The sequence below is a fragment of the Condylura cristata genome, unplaced genomic scaffold (genome assembly GCF_000260355.1).
Source record: "Condylura cristata isolate star-nosed mole 26May11 unplaced genomic scaffold, ConCri1.0 scaffold00001, whole genome shotgun sequence".
NCBI classification, from domain to species: domain Eukaryota; kingdom Metazoa; phylum Chordata; class Mammalia; order Eulipotyphla; family Talpidae; genus Condylura; species Condylura cristata.
Genome location: NW_004567102.1, coordinates 87,203,928 through 87,221,751, shown reverse-complemented (window position 1 = coordinate 87,221,751; position 17,824 = coordinate 87,203,928). Strand labels below are relative to the sequence as shown.

Genomic DNA, 17,824 nt, shown 5'->3' with positions numbered 1-17,824 from the left:
TTGTCCTAGGAACGTGGGTTCCAGCCCATCCATCTTAAAAGAGCTTCTGGGTGAGCGTACCAGTCCTAGGTTTGATTTCCAGAGAAAATTTGGGCTAGAGTCGAAGAAATAAGGTCAATTTAAAAAGGGCAGCAGTCGAGGTATTCTGGGACTGGCCCTGGTACTGACTCATCTGGATGTGGCCCGGCTTGTTTGTGCCAGCTGATTCATTTGTTTGTCCTCTGCATTTGACTGAATTTAGCTATTTGGTTTTAAGGTTCTTTGGTAGCCAAAACAACACGCTTGAACATACCAGGTCACGAAGGTTCTCAGACCCCAGTGACAAGAGACACTGTTTCCTTCTGCCACTGGGACTCTCTCAGTAACTGAAAACTAGTGGAGGTACTTAAAAGGACATGAGGATGCAAGCATGTTGCATTATGAATTCACCTGGGGAAAGAGATGCACAGAACTCAGTCAGAAAACACGCAGTCCACTGGGAATAAAGAAACTTGGAGAATTACAAAAGGCACTTGCCTAGTCTCTTTTAGGGGGCCATGGGTCTATTTGCTTTACCCTATTAGCCATGCAGGCTTGGGAGGTGAAGCCTCCATAGCCCGAGCCACCTCACCCCGACAGTGGCAAGAGCTGCCTGTTTCCCAGGCGAGTTTCTCGGAGTGAAGCTGCTGACACGATTCCGGGCAATCGATCTGGTGTCTACCCAAGGGGAAGGGAAGCAAAGAAGAGAAGGAAACTGGGCTCAGCGGGAAAGGTGAGGCCTGCTAGTGAGAGGGGAGTTGGGGGCGGGGGACAGGACTGCTGCCCACTTCCCGGCAGCTATTGCTGGCCACTCGAATGTTTCAACATCCTCTCTTCAGGTAATGTTTGCCCTCCCGCTGCGGTGCTGGGCCCTGGGGAATAATTAACTACTTTTGGGTCTTGACTGTGGGTGCATTTCCTCTCCTGCAAGTCAAACATTTTGGGGTTGGGACAGACCACTTTCTGGAAAGTCTGGCTGGTGTCAAGATGGAACAAAAGGACATGGTCCTTCTACTTCTTTTATTTCTGAAATCAGGTAAGACTTAAAGGTTTTTTTACTCTGATCAATATAACATTTTCCTAGCTGTGCATTGACATAGATACCTGATGTCTTTATGTGCACACGTTCCATTTAGTATTTGGCTTGTGAGTTTCCTGACTCAAACTCTCTAGTCATAGGTTTAATTTCACTGTGAACAGTGGAGCCAAATGGCAGAGGAAATGATGGATGACTTTTTACTTCTAAAAGAGTGAACTACATGATGGTTATTGTATTGACGCTGCCCCCCCCCCCAAAAGAAGCTAACATATTCTCCAGCCCAAAATTGCTAGTCTTCTTTCCTGGTTCCGAGTGTGACTAAAACGGGTCATTTTGGTTTGGGTGTCACGAGCTCCTCACTTTCAATCTTAAACAATGGCCATCTGCTGCCTGCCTGCTGCTCCTGACCAGGCCACTGTCTGCCAGTCCCGTCTGCTGTGTCTGATGCGAGTCTCCAAACATAGGCTTGCTCCTCGTGCCTGCAGAAGCCACAGGCGCCCGCGTGCTCTGGATGCTGCAGCCAGTAGCCTGTCAGTGCCGCAGTGAGGCTTGGGTGACAAGCGTATCCACATTTAGTCTAAAAAGATCTGTAAATATGGTTTAACAAATAAACCATAGTACAGCCCATTGCCATAGGAGCATGGAGTTGGGCTTAAGAGAGTATTAGGAGAAAGATTTTCAGAGAAAAAGGTAGCGCCTGCCAGGACGCATCTGGGACACCAGCTGGGGGTCTCAGCAGCTCCAGTGACCAACAGCAGCTCCAGTGACCAACGTCTCAACAGGCTCAGGGATTCACCTGACGGAAGGGACACAGATGGGGGTTCTCACATGTGGGCTCTGCCACCACTAGCTGCTCCCAAGTCTGAGAACTCTTCAAAAGGCTTAATTTAATGCTCTCGAGGATACACTTACAGAGTTTCTGCCTTGTATTTTATGAGTTTACCAAAGCACAGTCTTCTGGAAATGAGAGCAAATGCAGATAAAGACCTGACTGTGTGCCTTCAGGCCTAGTGTTCCGTCATGTTTGAGACACTTGATCAGGTGCTTTTTGGAGGTTTGCGCACAGCTTCCCACCCTGGCGGGTTGGACATGAGCAGCAAGGGAGGTGGGGGCAGAGGCTGGGGCGGGGCAGCGCCGTCTGACTGTCCCGGGCATGCCCTGGGTAGTGAGTGCCCACCCAGGTGGCTGGGGTGGCCTCTCTGAGGGTGACGATCTGACCCTTAATGCTCCTTCCTGCTGGGATTGCCAGGAGGGGCCAACACGCTCCAGAACGTCTCAACTCAAATAAAACCCATTTCTGCAGATTCTTCATGGAAGTGCTTCCTTCACAGCAGCCTCAGAAAGACCTGTCTCCTCAGGCTGCCTCAGCGCCTCTCCCAGTCACCTCCAGCCCCCTCAGCCTGACTTCGGCCCAGTCCCTCCCTTGTAGTGGTCAAGGTCACCATGTTGCCTAATCCCATTTCAGCAAACTTTGGGAAACCTCGCTAGCTTCATTTTCTCAGCCTCCACTGGCCTCCTACCCTGTGAAAATAATGCGTGTTCCTACCCAAAGTTCAGAGGTCAACAGCCCGAAGCTTGGGACAGAGCTGTGAGCTGGGTCAGGGGTGGCCACCAGGGCCAAGGGCCTGGGGTAGCATCAACACGCTGCGTAGCCTGCTTGGTGACACGCAAGGTCCCGGGGGGCTTTGATCTCACTGAAAACGAAGGCCCAGGCTTTTTCCATGGCCTTTCACAGTTTCTTCTAAATGTCAGATACCTGTCATCAAGGTGAAGCCATTCTCTGCTCTTGTTAATGGTCACAGGTCACGGGGCAGAGCCCAGCAAAGACGACCTTGAATGGCAGCTGAGGGTCAGTGCAGGCTCTACTTGTCTCACCATGATCAAGTCACCCAAACCCTTGTTAGTGTGAGGTAGAACCACTGAGAGAAAGTTAATCACATCCGTTAAAGTGTGTGTCACAAACATCGTTTGTATGCTGGAGCTCGCATTCGGGACTCCACGTTCTGTCCTTGCCGAGTGGGTAACTCAGCACCAATGTCAGCAGGCAGGCCACCGGTATCGATCTACCCGCTGGCCACTGGACCGGATGTCCACAGCCAGCAGACCCAAGACCTCAGTTCCATTAGCGTTGTGACACAGAAGTTGTTGGCTAGTTCTGATCTATTACTCTAGCAGCCCAGTGGTTCTTTCAATATTACGATGAGTTCGTGGCGGGGTTTCTGATCAGATTCACTCCTAGGCCCCCTTCCACTGCTAATAAAGGACCCAGATATACTGGATTGCTACAGTGCAAATGATGACTCACGATAATTAAAGAGTGCTACTGGCCCCTGGATCAACTGTCCCCCTTTACCGCTGCACAGGTCAGGCGGACCCCCTGGACGCCTATGTGAACACCCAGGGGGCCTCGCTGGTTACCGTGGGGGCCAAGCGGCTGCAGCTGGGGAGCATAGCAGACTGTGCTGCGCGCTGCGAGGAGGAGGCTGAGTTCACCTGCAGGTATCGTGCGTGGCTCTCCCAGCTGACAGCCACCGCGGATCGTGGCTATTGTTTCGGTGATCAGAAATTTGTTTGCGGATTTCTTAACAAAGACAGGACTTAAGAGGAAAGAAAATTTCGCAGGACCAGTGTGGAAGCTGGATTCATTCCTGCCTGACAGCAGACAGCAGTCCCTGGGGTCTGCTGGAACAAGGGTCTGCAGAGACGTTACTCCCTCTCACACATTCCATCAGCCACTGTCGTCCCGAGCTGTAGAGTTTAGCGTCATCACCAGGTAGAGAGACTAGGATTGCTCTAGACTCCAAGGAGCAAAACTAGACAGAGCTCCAGTCTGTAGTTGGAGCCCAGTAGAGTGACCCACCTTCACAGGGACACGAGACGCGGTGCGGGTTCTTCGTGTTCCCCAAGCAGCCACAGAACTGGGCGGAGGAGCAGCCATTTAGGGACAGCCAGCAAGGGCCCCCCAATCTGGCCCTGAGGCTCCGCGGAAGACGAGCTAGCGGCGCAGGAGGGCGCTGTGTAGGCAGGGGGGGGGGGCTGCGCCAGGCGCCCGCGGACCCCAGGAGGTGAAGGGGGCGGTGGCCCGCAGGGCTGGGGTCACACAGAGCAGGCCAGGGGGGCGGCACTTGGGGCCTCCGGGAGCCCGAGCCGGGGTCTTTCCCAACAGGAAAGCAAGTACCGCGGCGAGCAAAGAGGGCGCCGGGAGGGGAGGGCGGCGCCCGCGGGGAGCCGGAGGGGCGCTCGCCCTGCGCAGCCCAGGGACAGTGCCCGCCCCGGCGCCAGGAGACGCCGTCCTCTGGGCTCGCGGGCTCGCCCTCCCCTCGCCCTCGCGGGGCGCCTCCCTGCCTCTGCGGCTGGGCTGAGCGCGCCTTTGCCTCCGCAGGTCCTTCGAGTTCCACAGCAAGGAGCCGCGGTGCGTGCTCAGCGCCGAGAACAGCAAGTCCTCCGCGGTGGTCAGGAAAAGGGACGTGGTCTTGTTTGAGAAGAAGAGTGAGTCCATTTTCTTTGTCCCCTCCGCCTCGCCTGCTCTCGCTCCCTCCTCTCCCGGCCCCTCACCCCGATGTTATTGGCTCATTTATCAGGCCAGCGCGATCTTAAATACATGAACAGAATTTTTATCGGGTCATGCGTTCTTTTTGACCATTCTACAAAACTAGAGAGTCCGAGGAGCGCCCCAGAACCCCCCCCCCGCCGCCCCTCCCAGTGGGGCCCCACTCTCGGATTGGAGCCTGATGGGTTATTGACAGCTGACAGTGGGGGAGCTTCTGGCTTCCTGTTTCCTCACTGTTGGCCATGGGCTCGAGCTCCAGCCCCAGCCTCGCGGGGGCTTGGGGGGGCCGGGGGAGGCGTGAGGCCGGGCAGAGAAGGCGCAGCCCGAGCCTCACGGCCTGTCCCCCGAGCCTATGGCCTCTTCTCTCAGGTCTCATTTTGCTTGATTGAAAAATGGAAGAATTGGGTTTACAAAATCTCTCCTAACTCAGGGGACCTGAATATCAGATATTCAAATTTGTATGTGACCGAGAGTGGGGACCCTAAATTCTTGGGACTTTGGCTTCTGTGCTGCAGGAGTGGACTTGGTTTTAATCCTCAGTATCATCGAAGTAGAGACAGGTCCTTATTTTTATTCACAAAATTCTACTCTTTTGGTGTATGGCCTGTATTTCTCCCAGACTCTGAAATGCTTTTGGGAAATGTGTAAGAGTTAGTGTTCTTTTTCTCTAGTTTCCTTGAATTTCTAGATCAACAATCCCAATATTTGGGATTCCTATCTGGTTTTTATTTTTTAAGATTTATTTGTTTATGCACATTAGAACTAGTAACCTGCCAGAGGTGCAGGAGGTGAGAGGATTCCCCAGAGACAGAGTGGGGGGTCGAACAGGCTGAGAGGGCAGTGAGTGCCGGCGCCCTGGGGGTCACTCCCTGGGCGGGGATCGAACTGGTGCTGCAGTGGCTGAGAGCTTCATAGCGCTGCGTTTTAACCCACTGTGCACCAGGGAGGCCCTGCCTCATGCATTCTTGACAGTGACTTGCTGCACTTTCTTTAATCTCACCCCCCCACAAAAAAATTAAAAGAGTTTCTTCAGTTTAGGGTTATTCTGCACACTGGGCCCCGCCCCTGTCCCCGCTATGGGCCCTCGGGCCCTCTCTTTCCACTTAGCGGACTACGTGAGATTACAGAACAGATAAAATCTAAGGCTCCTGGGGTGAAGTTACTAGTTCCTATGCACAGTGAGGTCTTATCAGAGTTACCTACTTGCCACCAAATGAAAACGAAGAAAGCCCAGTGGATTCTCCCTTCAAAATGCTAATATTTAAATATGATATTAGTAAATTGTTAACCAGAGGCGCATGGGGGTGACTGGGAGCTCAGTTTGAGTCGCTGAATAGTTGCTGGTTTTCAAGGTGGTGGAGAGGGGCGAAGGTTAGATAAACGCTGGCAGGTACGTACAAACAGAAGAGAGGTGAAAAGTCAAAAGTCAGTTTTGCTGCTTGCTTCTTCCTGTGGGCCGCCCACCCACCCTGCGGTGCCTGCCAGGGCTTTCTGGGAACAGTCAGGTCAGCCCTCTGCACATCTGTCACCTGCTGCCCTTGGGTCCCGGCCGCACCGTCACTGGCTGGACCCTGCCGCCGCTGGCCCCTCCCGGGTGCCCTTGGGCCTTGGCCCACCACTCAGACACCTACCCAAGGCCAAGGGCCCTGTGCGCTGCAGTGACAGCGATCTGCCCCTCCCAGCCGCCAAGCCACGCCTCTCCTGCAGGGGACACCCTCTTCCCTTCCCATGGCCAGCTGTTTCCTATCTCCCAGGTCTCAGGCTTCCAAAGAGACCTGAATTTATGCTTCAGATGAAGGCAACTGTCTATAGTGATGATACGTCTCAGGCAAGATCTACTGATATCACATCCAGGCTTGGCTGTGAGCATCAGTTTGCTGTAGGTGCCCTCGAAGTACTAAGCCCAGATAACTGATCAATTAATTAAAACATGGATGGCCCTCCCTGGTGGCGCAGCGGGTTAAAGCACAGCACTGAGAATCTAAAGCCGCTTCCGCATGAGTTCGATTCCCGCCTGCCCCGGAGGTGACCACAGGGCGTGGCAGACCTCTCCTGACCCGCCCGCTGCTCCCCTCAGCAGTGTACTTCGTCGATCTGCCTGTTCTGCTCCTCACTCTGTCTCTGGTGAAGCCTCTCGCCGCCCCTGAGCCTCTGGCCTGTACCCCAGTTCTGTATGCACAAATAAATAAATCTTTAAAAAAAACAAAACAAAACATGGCTAAGGTAGGGAATCATAATAGATGATAGATATCTACCTTTAGTACTTTACATGTTCTATGAAAAATCCAGTTTACCTGGGCACTGTTTGTTGTTGTTTTTTTTTAATTTATTTATGGGCCCTCCCTCGTGGCACAGTATGTTAAAGCACAGCACTGAGAAGCTAAAGCCACTTCAGCATAAGTTTGATCCCCGCCTGCCCCGGAGGTGACCTACATGGCACAGCAGACCTTTCCTGACTCACCCACTGCTCCCCTCAGCAGTGTACTTTGTCGATCTGTCTGTTCTGTTCCCCATTCTGTCGCTGTTGAAGCCTCTCACCACCCCCACAATTCTGACCTGTATGCACAGAACTGGGGTACAGGCCAGAGGTGCAGGGGGTGAGAGGATTCAACAGAGACAGAGTGGGGAGCAAAGTAAGCAGATCGACAAAGTACACTGCTGAGGGGAGCAGTGGGAGCGACAGGAAAGGTCTGCTGGCCTCCCGGGGCGGGGATTAAACTCGTACTGCAGTGGCTTTGGAGAGCTTCATAATGTGGTGCTTTAACCCATTGCACCTTCAGGGAGAGCCGGCATTGTTATTTTTTTTTTAAGATTTATTTATTCACACAAGAACTGGGTACAGGCCAGAGTGAGGGTGAGAGGACTCCCCAGAGACAGAGTGGGGAGCAAAACAGGCAGATCTATGAAATCCACTGCTTAGGGGAGCAGCAGGGAGACAGGAGAGGTCTGTCACACCTATCGGTCACTCCCTGGCTGGGGTTGGACTTGTGTCGCATGGCTGGCGATAGCTTGATAGCGCTGTGACTGTAACCCCTGTGCCACCAGGGAGGCCTACCTGGGTGTTTTTGATGAGCAACAGATGCTTTTTTCCTTTTTTAACGTCTGGGGTCACCAACAGAAGGTACCTGGTGCTTTTCTTGCATAAGCCACGCTCTGGTGCACTGCCTGTAGTAATCAACTTCCTCTTCATAGTAGAGCAAGGTCTAGAGAATACCACTAATCAGTCTGACCATAGAATAACTTTTTATTTTATGATTTTCTCACACTCTTGGTCACTCATGAGAGAGGTTGCCCTCAGTGAAGTGATAGCCATTTGTGGTATAATTTATCTCTTTCAAATCCTTAAAACACTGAAGCTATACATTTTTATATTCTTGTCTGAGTTTTGAGTCTCTTTTCCACATTTAGTGGTATAAAGAGCTGACAATAAATGCAACTGAATCTCGGGAAGCTCATAACCCAACTGGCAGGGCGGAGTGGGTGGGCACCCACGAAAGGGGCTGGCGGCCGCGAGTGGGTCACCAGCGGGCCGCAGACAGTGTGTTTCCAAGACAGGATGGCGCCACTGAGTTGGGTGGGCAGTGGCTAATGTGTGCTGTGAACACGTAAAGTACGTAACAACAGCTTTATAACCCATGTGGTGCTTTTTCATATTCAAAATATTGAAACCTCAAGAAATAGCAGTGTGTTTGGCCTCTGCCTAAAACATCTCCCCCCGGCCCCATTCACTTTCCTTTTCTGCTGCCATTAGTCCTGACTGACTTAGACACGCCCTGACTCCACTAGACAGTAAGCTCCACCAGGGAGGGTGTTTGCTCTGTGCTTCCTGCAGCCCCAGCTCCTAGCTGGTCTTGGGGGGCTACTTCCAACCCCAAGCCCCAGGCCAAGGGCCCGCTGGCAGCAGCTCTGACTTAGCTGATAGGGCTCCTTCTCTGCTGGCGTCTAAATTTCTTCATCTGGAAGAGGGAATAGATCAGTCTTGAAAGGAACTTCTAGCCCTTACAATATTGTGTTACTATTATGTTTAGGATTTGTTTTACTCAGTCCGTTCATTTCAAAACATTAGAATTTGTTTTACTGTAATAAGCTCGTAAATTACTACATGACAAATGTCCTTTTTAAGGTACACTTCTTTTAGAGTGGAAATATGGCTTGTCATTATTTGACACCACCACCAGGGACACGCGAGCGTCCATTCAGGCAATGAGACACATGCGCAAGTGGTCGGGGCTGGTGGTCATAAATACTGAAATTGCTGCTCAACAGTTGTATGAGCTGGAGGCACTGAAGCAAATATTTGTAAGCTGCACAAAGCTACAAGTTGGCTCTCCGGAGTAGAGATGTGGTCTCCCGCGCACACGTCCTACCTGCCAACCAGCGCAGCCTCCCCCTGGTGTTCGCTGGCAAGAACCTGATCGGCTCTTTCTCTCAGTCTATCTTTCAGAGTGCAAGACCGGAAACGGGAAGAACTATCGGGGGACAATATCCAAGACAAAAGGTGGCGTGACCTGTCAAAAGTGGAGTAGCTCGTCTCCGCACAAACCCAAGTAAGCTGCTCCCTTCACCTGTGTCCACCTGCTGGACATAGGAGGAGCATGCCTCTAAGTCCAAACAGAATGCATGAGTGAACAGGTTCAGAGAGAACATTCCAGAGATGATGGCGGGGGCGGGGGGGGGGGCTGGTTTGTAGCAGGAGAATGGAAGCTGGCCGCTTTCCTGAGCTTGTGTCTGCGCCCTCCCAGGAGACTCAGGACACCGTAGCCGAGTAACAAAGACCGAGCAAACCGCGGGTTCTAGGCTGAGTCTGAGAATGACCTGAGACGGCTGTGCGCAGGACTGGGTCAGCCAGAGTCAGGCAGAGCAACCAGCACTCTGGCTGTGTCCACTAGAACATTTCGGAGCCAAAGAGGAAACAAAACTAAAGCGAAAGCCAGATTCTCGCACACCCCCACCCACTCTAGTCTCCTCTCTCGTCTCCCCCGATACAGTGTTCGGTGGCCTCATGTTCTCAGTATAGTGTCTGTTATCTGCTCTCAAGGTCCCCATTACCGTATCATGTCCCTCGGAGGAGGGCAGAGCTAATATGTCCAGGGCACAGAGGTAAAACAATTCAACCAAACGGTCAGGTGGCCGAGCTGGCTCTCAGGCTCAGGTGGGCTTCCCCAGCGAGCAGAGGAGGCCAGGTCTTGAAAGGCTACATTTTACCTAGCACACACCCACAGAAGAACCAAAACAAAAGCTACCTTTTTTGGACTCAAGTCTTGTGCTGTTGATCTTATTTCTTCTCTCTCTGGAGCAACTCACCCCCAGAATGGACAGGGAGCATGAGCCCCCCCGACCCCCCCCACACACATTAGTGCTGCCCTGTTTGAAGGGAGCGCCTGGGGGCCCGCAGCTCTAACTTTAAGCCCCTCACTTGCCACTTACTTCTCATGCAAGTTCAGGCAAGACCCGTTCTGTTTTGTGTTTCCTCCCCTGCCAAACAAGGCTAACCCCACACTGATGGGGATTTTATTAAGACTAAATGAAAGAAGGCACAGAAAGGTTTCGGCGTAACGCCCCATTGAAAGTTTTCACACCCACGTGTAGTGACCCAGTTGCAGAGAGAGAGGTGGCTGACAGAGCCGGTCGGGAAGGTGAGGATTCTGATGAGCCTGAGATCTTCCCTTTCTGCCCACTGCGTGGACAGGCGGCCGCTCAGACGTGGTGGCAACATGGTAGTTTAGGCCACACCAGTGACTGCTGGAGACAGCCGTCTGTGAGAAACAGAGAGGGCCCTGCACAAAGCTCAACCATCAGCCCTACTGTGGTGGGTGACAAAGCCTGCTGCCTCAGGCAGAAGCTGCCCGTTTCGCAGGTACCACACTGACGTGCAAGTGCTATCAGTGACTGCTCTCCTTCCTCCACAGTTATACCCCTGAAGAGTTCCCACAAGAGGGCCTGGAGGAGAACTACTGTCGCAATCCAGACAACGACCCAAAGGGGCCCTGGTGTTACACCACAGACCCCAACCTCAGATACGACTTCTGCAACATCCCCCAGTGCGAAGGTCAGCAGGGAAGCTCGAGAAAATCTGTCCACACCTGTCCATGTGGTCACTTGCTGTCAGCTGTCTCCCAAGGAGTGCTGTTAGTTATCAGTTAGCACCTATTGGACAAGATGGAAAGACGTGTGCACCTCTCAGAAAGCACCAAAAGCTTGCACAGACCTCTGCCACTGATGACAATATTTTTATTAATGTTGCTCCAACACCTCCAAAGATGAAATGAGATCTAAACTCCAGATACAAACTTCCGGTGCTTAAAGCGCCTGCACAGCATACAGCTGATTTGCAATTAAATAGTTCAAATGCAAGTGCATAGCCCAGAAAACTAAGTCACTGAAGTGGCGACGGTACTGTTTGACTGAAGCCAAGCAATGAACCAGATGGTAGATCAACACTGCATTGTTTCCATAGTCCGATCAATGGAACGGTCCACCTTAAAAGTCAATGCTAAAAAGATTTGAGTTTTTAAATAATGTAAGAAAGCCAAAATCAGTTTGTTATGCTTCTAAACTATAAATGAAAAGTGGCTGTCCTCTGAGAAAACAACAAAGCCAAGGGCACAAGCAAAATCTCCGGCTTGTAAGTCCAGAGAGCCCCCTTGTTCGTAGCCATCCATCTGATCACAATGCCGTAATAGGAATTTATAAGGATCGTTATGGTCACGAAAATGCCAGCTATGGATAACCCCATGAAAGATTGGCAGGCGCCTACGAACATAGGACCCTCTCTCCATGTCCTTCCTGTCCACTTAGGGTCAGGTACAGGTGTGTGGACTCGGTCATGAATCTAACAGCTAAGTGGGGGTTGACCAAAATCTGCTGTTTTTACTCTTGGAAAGAATGACATTGTAGACTGTATTAGTGAGTAGCGTCTTCATGGCCCATTTTATCACCAAGCAGTAGTTGGAAAGTATAGGTGAACGCGCGGGAAATGGCATTAGAAGCATTGCTATGGGCGTTTTACTCTTGTTTGCTTCATCCATTTGAGTGTTTTTTCACCCTATCTTTCCTTCTGCCACTTTCTACCCAGATGAGTGTATGCACTGCAGTGGAGAACATTATGTGGGCAAAATCTCCAAGACCATGTCCGGAATCCAGTGCCAGGCCTGGGACTCTCAGACTCCACATGCCCACGGATACATCCCGTCCAAGTAAGAACAAGCCGAGGTTACATAGGTATTAGGAGCCGGGGTTAAGAGAAAATGAATTCTATTTTATTGTTTCAATAGGAGGTTGAGGACAAGGAATGGTGGCCTTGGCTAAGTTTCCTTGGCCAGGCTTTGGGAAGTTCATCCTAAGTATGAGGAAGCTTTTCTCAGATATCTGGCTTTGAATTTCTGGGGTGGGTCCCTGCCTCTGGGTAAGACACCTCTCCTCTGCATTCTCAGTCTCCGGCTAGCTTTGGAGCTTAGTTCAAAGTCATTTGCTTCTATTTGCTCAGGCTGGTCAGTGAGATCCAGAATCTGCTGTCTGTAAACATAAGCTTCAAAGAGAAAACTTCTGCTAAGTTTTTTTATTTCTTCCTTTTGTGCTTTGAGGGTCTGGAAAACAATGTCACCAAAGCTCATTTTCTGTCTCACAGTCCTAACCACTCACTGTGCGAAGGGTGTGCCATTGGTATTTGCTCACAGAGGCACAGCTCATCTTTGAGTTTCTACAAACCTAGAAGCTAGCAAGACTAGAATCTGGTATACCAGAAGGACCGTTCCTTTAAGTTCTGAGGATGCCAGCTTTTGTCTGTACTTGTTGGCTATTTCTAGTCAGTGAACACTTTAAAAATTGTTTTTAAAAATGTTATTTAAACTTATAAAAAATTGTTTTAAAAATTGTTATTATTTTTTTTAAAGTGTGATTATTTGCACATGAGTAACTGGAGTTTGCTTAAATCAGTTTTCCAGATGGCCAAAAATTATATAATTATTGATCTTGTTCAGTAATGTTGCACATGTAAGCTATTAGCATGCTTCTTCTGGGGCTTTTTGGCATGTATAAACTATTAGCATGCTTCTCCTGAGACTGGTACCTCTTTGAGGACAGCTTTTACCCAGTCATGGACTCAGGTGTCTTCCCTGCCCAGAACACAGCAGGAGCTAAACCCTGGCTCACATGATACTGCTGTCATCGTGAGTATAAACGTGCAGTGCTGTTAAAACCTGTCTCACATATTCAGATTTCCAAGCAAGAACTTGAAGGGGAATTACTGTCGCAACCCTGATGGAGAGCCCCGCCCCTGGTGCTTTACCACAAATCCCCAGAAACGCTGGGAATTCTGCGACATCCCACGCTGTGGTAAGTATGGCGTCACCCAGTCCTCAGGGATTCTGACCTGTCCTTCCCTTGGCACAAAGAAAACAATGGATGAGTGCCTGTTTGCCGACTTCCAGGCGATGTGGCTCTATTTTATTGCTCTTCTAAAGCAATTTACTGGTTATGTAGGTAATTGGCCAGGGCATCTGCCTGCTGTGTCTCTCTTCAGCAAGTCCTGTCTCTTCAGGATACAGCTGAATGAGGGCTCAGGGAAGGCATCTCTGATTCCTACTTCACTCTGGTGCTAACGGGAATTCAGATATCTACCTGTTAGACCATGGGTTTCATCATTAACCACAGTCTTTCTTAATTGTTTCTTTGCAAACAAAAAGATTTATTCGGTGTCCAGTTCAGTTTTTCCAGCGTGTTGGAGACAGTAGGAGAGAGAGTTTGTGGCAGAACGACTTGGAGGAAAGAACCTTCTAGTATCACCCTGCAGTTAGAATTTGAAGGGACTAAAATTCGAGACAGGGTCAGTTGTCAGGGGTGAGATGGACTCAGCAGGCTGACTGCCCTCAGCTCTAACAGTCATTCCTTGGGACACCAAAGAGCTCCAGAAGAGAGCTTTCTTGGGAATGTTAGCTCTATTCTCATCATCTTTGAATTTCCTCAAGAATATCTTGCTTCCTGGATGCACATGCTTTTTCTTGGAGACATTTGTGTTCTTTCCATAAACACTCTCTCTCTCTCGTCTGCTTTTGTGACTGTTGTGTGTCATTCAGTCGTGCATGTTCAGTGGATAAGCTACTAGTCACTAGGGAGCTGAATGATTGGTGTACGTGAAGATTTGGGGAGTGAGTTTTACAGAGTTTGATCGACATGTGGCTGACTGAGCAAAGTGAATGGAGAAAGAAGCATGTGCCCAGGGTGTGTGAACCTCACATGTTCCTCGTGAGAGCAGAAGTCCAGGTAGGCAGGCTGCTGCTGCCTGCATCACCCTCTCATTCCTTCCACATGTGCATTCTTTACATAAAAAACGATCTGTGTGACTTATTTCCCCTACTCAAGCAACACCTCCACCATCTTCTGGTCCAACACATCAGTGTCTGAAGGGAAGAGGTGAAAGCTATCGTGGGACAGTGGCTGTCACGGCATCTGGTCTCACCTGTCAGCGCTGGAGTGACCAGACCCCACACAGACACAACAGGACACCAGAGAACTTCCCCTGCAAGTGAGCCTCCCTCCTGTATTTCACCTGGTTGCTGCTATGGATGGTGAAATCCCATTTATTTTGCCTTAGGGTTAGTTATTATCAAATTCCTTGAAGTAGGATTCAAGTATTCTGGAGTAAAAGCTGGTCAAGTAAGTAAAGTGAAAATTAGCATTTATTTTCCTAAAATACTGTTTCTCAAAGTGTGGTTCCCCAGACCACCGGCAGCAGCAGCATCAAGAATGTTACAGTCAAATTCTAGAGCCATTTTCCTGAACTTGTAAACTGGAAATTCTGGCAGCGGATCCTGGCAATGAGTCTGGCCAAACCCTGTACCCCATGTATACTGAGATTCAAGAGCAGGTCAAACCCAGAGCTGTATCTGTCAGTTCCATGAAGTGGATGTTGGTGTTTACTTTTGAATTCAGCAACAGTATGGAAACGGTCAGTGTCTGGCAGGTCCAGTCCATGGCACAGCACCTGACCTCTGGCCAAAGCATCTTTGGTTTAACTCTACACAGTCAAGGCATCTATTCTAACATCGATCCAAGGAAAGAGAAGTATGCTTGTCACAGTTTGATGGAATTTGTCATTCAATTTAGGCCATCATGGTGTCGACTACACAAGGATCTAATGTCGCCATTCATACGTGTGTTCATGTAATAGTTATAGGATCAATACAATATTCATATTAATATTGAATTAAGACAGTCAACTGGTTTCTACATTTAACCTTTTTAGAAATTGGACTCAAAATTACTTCTATTCCAGAGATTTGGATGTTAACTACTGTCGTAACCCTGATGGAGAATCTGCTCCGTGGTGCTTCACAACCAATAGTTCCGTGAGGTGGGAGTATTGCAAAATCCCATCCTGTGACTCCCCGCCCGTATCCACAGAACAGACAGACGACACAGGTGAGCGTGGTTGTGAGCACTGAGCCACGTCCCTAAGTGCTATCTTGGCTTCTTTGCTTTGTGGAATCAACACAAACACAAGTTTCATTGGCCACAGAGCTCTGTTCAGCTCAGACATGGGCTCTATTTGCTCAACAATCCATATTTGTTGAAGTGCATATTATGGTTCAGAAAATGGTTGTTTTGGTTAAGGTTAAATGCACCTTCAGCTTTTATCAGGTAGAATGTTCCATGAAGCTCAGCTAAGTCAAGATACGTAGGACTTTTTAGCTGTTCTCTGTCCTTGCTAACTTTCTGTGACTTAGTCATTTGCTTGCTGAGATCTCTTGCTGTACACTTACCTGTTTTTGGGTTTGTGTTTCCTATCTTCTGGAGCTTTGTGTAGGCACAGAAGCACTTAGGATTGCCTTCTGAAGGAAATGACCATTTTCTCCTTATGCAATGTTTCTCCTTAACCCTGGAAACACCCCTCATTCTAAAATCTGCTTTTAATGATATGGATACAGTTGCTGTACTTCTATTTTCACTAACATTAATCAACTTTATCTGTTTCCTCAGCCTTTTTAATTGAGATGTCTGAGCCATTTACGTGTAATGGTATTGTTAATAGGATTGGATTGAAATTGACCAGCCAATTATTTTTGCTTGTCCCATTTGAATTTTGTTTGTGCCTTCATCTTCTATTTTGTTTCACTGAATGCTTGCTGTTATATTTTATCACCAGTAATTGCTCATTTGTTGAAAAATGTTTTTCATATTTTTAGAATTTTTCTAATGATCCCAATATACATCTTTATGTCGCAATCTACCTTCAAATAATCTTATCTGACTTGATGTACCATGAAACTTATAACACTGTGCTTTTTTCCTCCCTCCCCTAATATTATGCTATTATTCACACACAGCTTACTTCTACTATCTTGTAAACCCCACCATACATTGATACTGTTTTTGCCCTGAATAGTCATATTAAAACTATATATAAGAAATCTCTGTTTTTCATCCACTCATTTAATTGTCATACTTATTGACATCACTGGGTGCTTTTTGTTTCTTTTTGTAGATAAACATTTCCATCTAGTGTCACATTCTTTTGGTCAAATGTTTCACCTTCTCTAGTCTTGTTCCAGAGGTCTTTTGTAGCACAGTTTTTGTATGTATGAATGTATTTTGCTGTTAGTTTTAACAAATTATATTGTTGGGTATAGAATTGTAGGTGGACATTTATTTTCTTTCACCACCTGAAAGATGTCACTCCATTATTTCTTTTAAAGATAGCTGATTTTAATTACCAATTTATTATGAAAAGGGCATTCTTGAATCACCCCATGATCTTTGCATCAATTTGTCAATCAAATAGTGATAATGCCAAACGTCAGTAGTTACATCACAGCACTATTATGAGCACGAAGCCATGGCTTTGGATGCAAGGGGTCTTGTTGGAAAATTTAAGAATGTGGAAGAAAAAGCATTTGATAAACCTGGTTTCCATTGAATGACGGCTACATATTTAACATCAAAATGTTCTCTTTTGCTTGCAATAGTTTCAGAGGGGCAGTCTGGGTTCCTCTGGGCTTAGTGCTCCCCGACACTCCCCTACTCCTTTGACAATTTCACTCATCTCTGCTTTTCGGCAGTTTGATTGTGCCTGGTGCCTTTCTTTCTTTCTTTGAGCTACTTGCGGTTGTGGATTGTTGATTTTCAATATGACTTTTATAAAATTTGCAGCCAGTATTATTTAAATAATTCTTTTTTCTACTTTCTCCCTCTCTGCTTCCCTCTTTGGGGCTTCAATTACCCAAATGTTAGACCTGTTCATATTGTCTCATATTCTTCTCTAGGTTTGTTTCACGTTATTTCTGACTCCTTTTTGCGCATCGCGGATGAGTATATTAACCTATTTTCAAAGTCACTGATTCTTTCCTCAGTTGTGTCTGATCTGGTGGTGAGCCTACTGAAAGAACTTCATCACTAGTATCTTTCTACTTCTCATAGTTGCCTTTTATTCTGTCTTGCAGTTTCTACTGCTGCTGAAATGCTCTATGTGTTTCCACTGCTCGCCAACATTTCAGAGTTCATAAAACATTTTATTTTCTCATTATCTCCAGTTAGTCCCTATCTTTTGGACTATGTCTAGCTCTGTTGATAGCTTTATTAATAGTGACTTTTGGCCTCTGGCTTGGGGATGTGTTTGGCAATATTTTTAATTAAACTGCTGGACGTTAGGTGTAGAACAGCTGAGGTCACAGTCAATACAATTTATGCTCTGAAACGAGTCCCCCTTCCGCCTTGGACAGCATGCAGGGTGGAGCAAATCAGTCACTGCCATAGATGCTAACTGAGTTTGCATTTGGTTGTTCCTGCCTTTAAATTAAGTGAACCATGATTCAGATTTTCTGCAGCAGTGGACTGCTGTTATCTTGTATCTGGAGTGGGGTCCCAAGTGCTGGGGCATTTTCTCAATATTCCTAATCATTTCTTAGTTTTCAGCACTCACTGCATGCCTGTAGCCGGAGACCTCTCTCTGTGGGAAACCCAAGCTCATGGTGAAACTGCTGTTCTTACTCAGCACTAAGCTTTTTGTGGAAGGAGACATCTTTACCCTTGTTTTAGCCAAAGCCTGTAGAGCTGGACTCTGAGGGTGTGTTTGTCATTGCTCTTACCTCCTCTTCACATGGAACTGAGCTTAAATGGGAGAGAAGGAGACTATTTATTTCTGTGGTAAAGGAGCCTGAGCACAAGAGGATTCATTTTCTTCCAGGGGAGTAATGTTTTTGCCTCTAGCTCTTCCTGAGAAG

The 17,824-nt window shown here is 48.3% G+C and overlaps 1 protein-coding gene across 1 annotated transcript in view; it reads left to right on the top strand.

Annotated features, from left to right (window-relative positions):
• Window positions 1–1,005: 1,005 nt before the first annotated feature.
• Window positions 1,006–17,824, top strand: part of PLG (plasminogen) — a 35,285-nt gene continuing 18,466 nt past the window's right edge. The window contains exons 1-9 of the mRNA XM_004673961.2: window positions 1,006–1,054; window positions 3,421–3,556; window positions 4,440–4,546; window positions 9,040–9,154; window positions 10,517–10,656; window positions 11,683–11,803; window positions 12,823–12,941; window positions 13,968–14,130; window positions 14,881–15,026. Coding sequence (XP_004674018.1) covers window positions 1,006–1,054; window positions 3,421–3,556; window positions 4,440–4,546; window positions 9,040–9,154; window positions 10,517–10,656; window positions 11,683–11,803; window positions 12,823–12,941; window positions 13,968–14,130; window positions 14,881–15,026 — 1,096 coding nt within the window. The remainder of the gene's footprint in view (window positions 1,055–3,420; window positions 3,557–4,439; window positions 4,547–9,039; window positions 9,155–10,516; window positions 10,657–11,682; window positions 11,804–12,822; window positions 12,942–13,967; window positions 14,131–14,880; window positions 15,027–17,824) is intronic.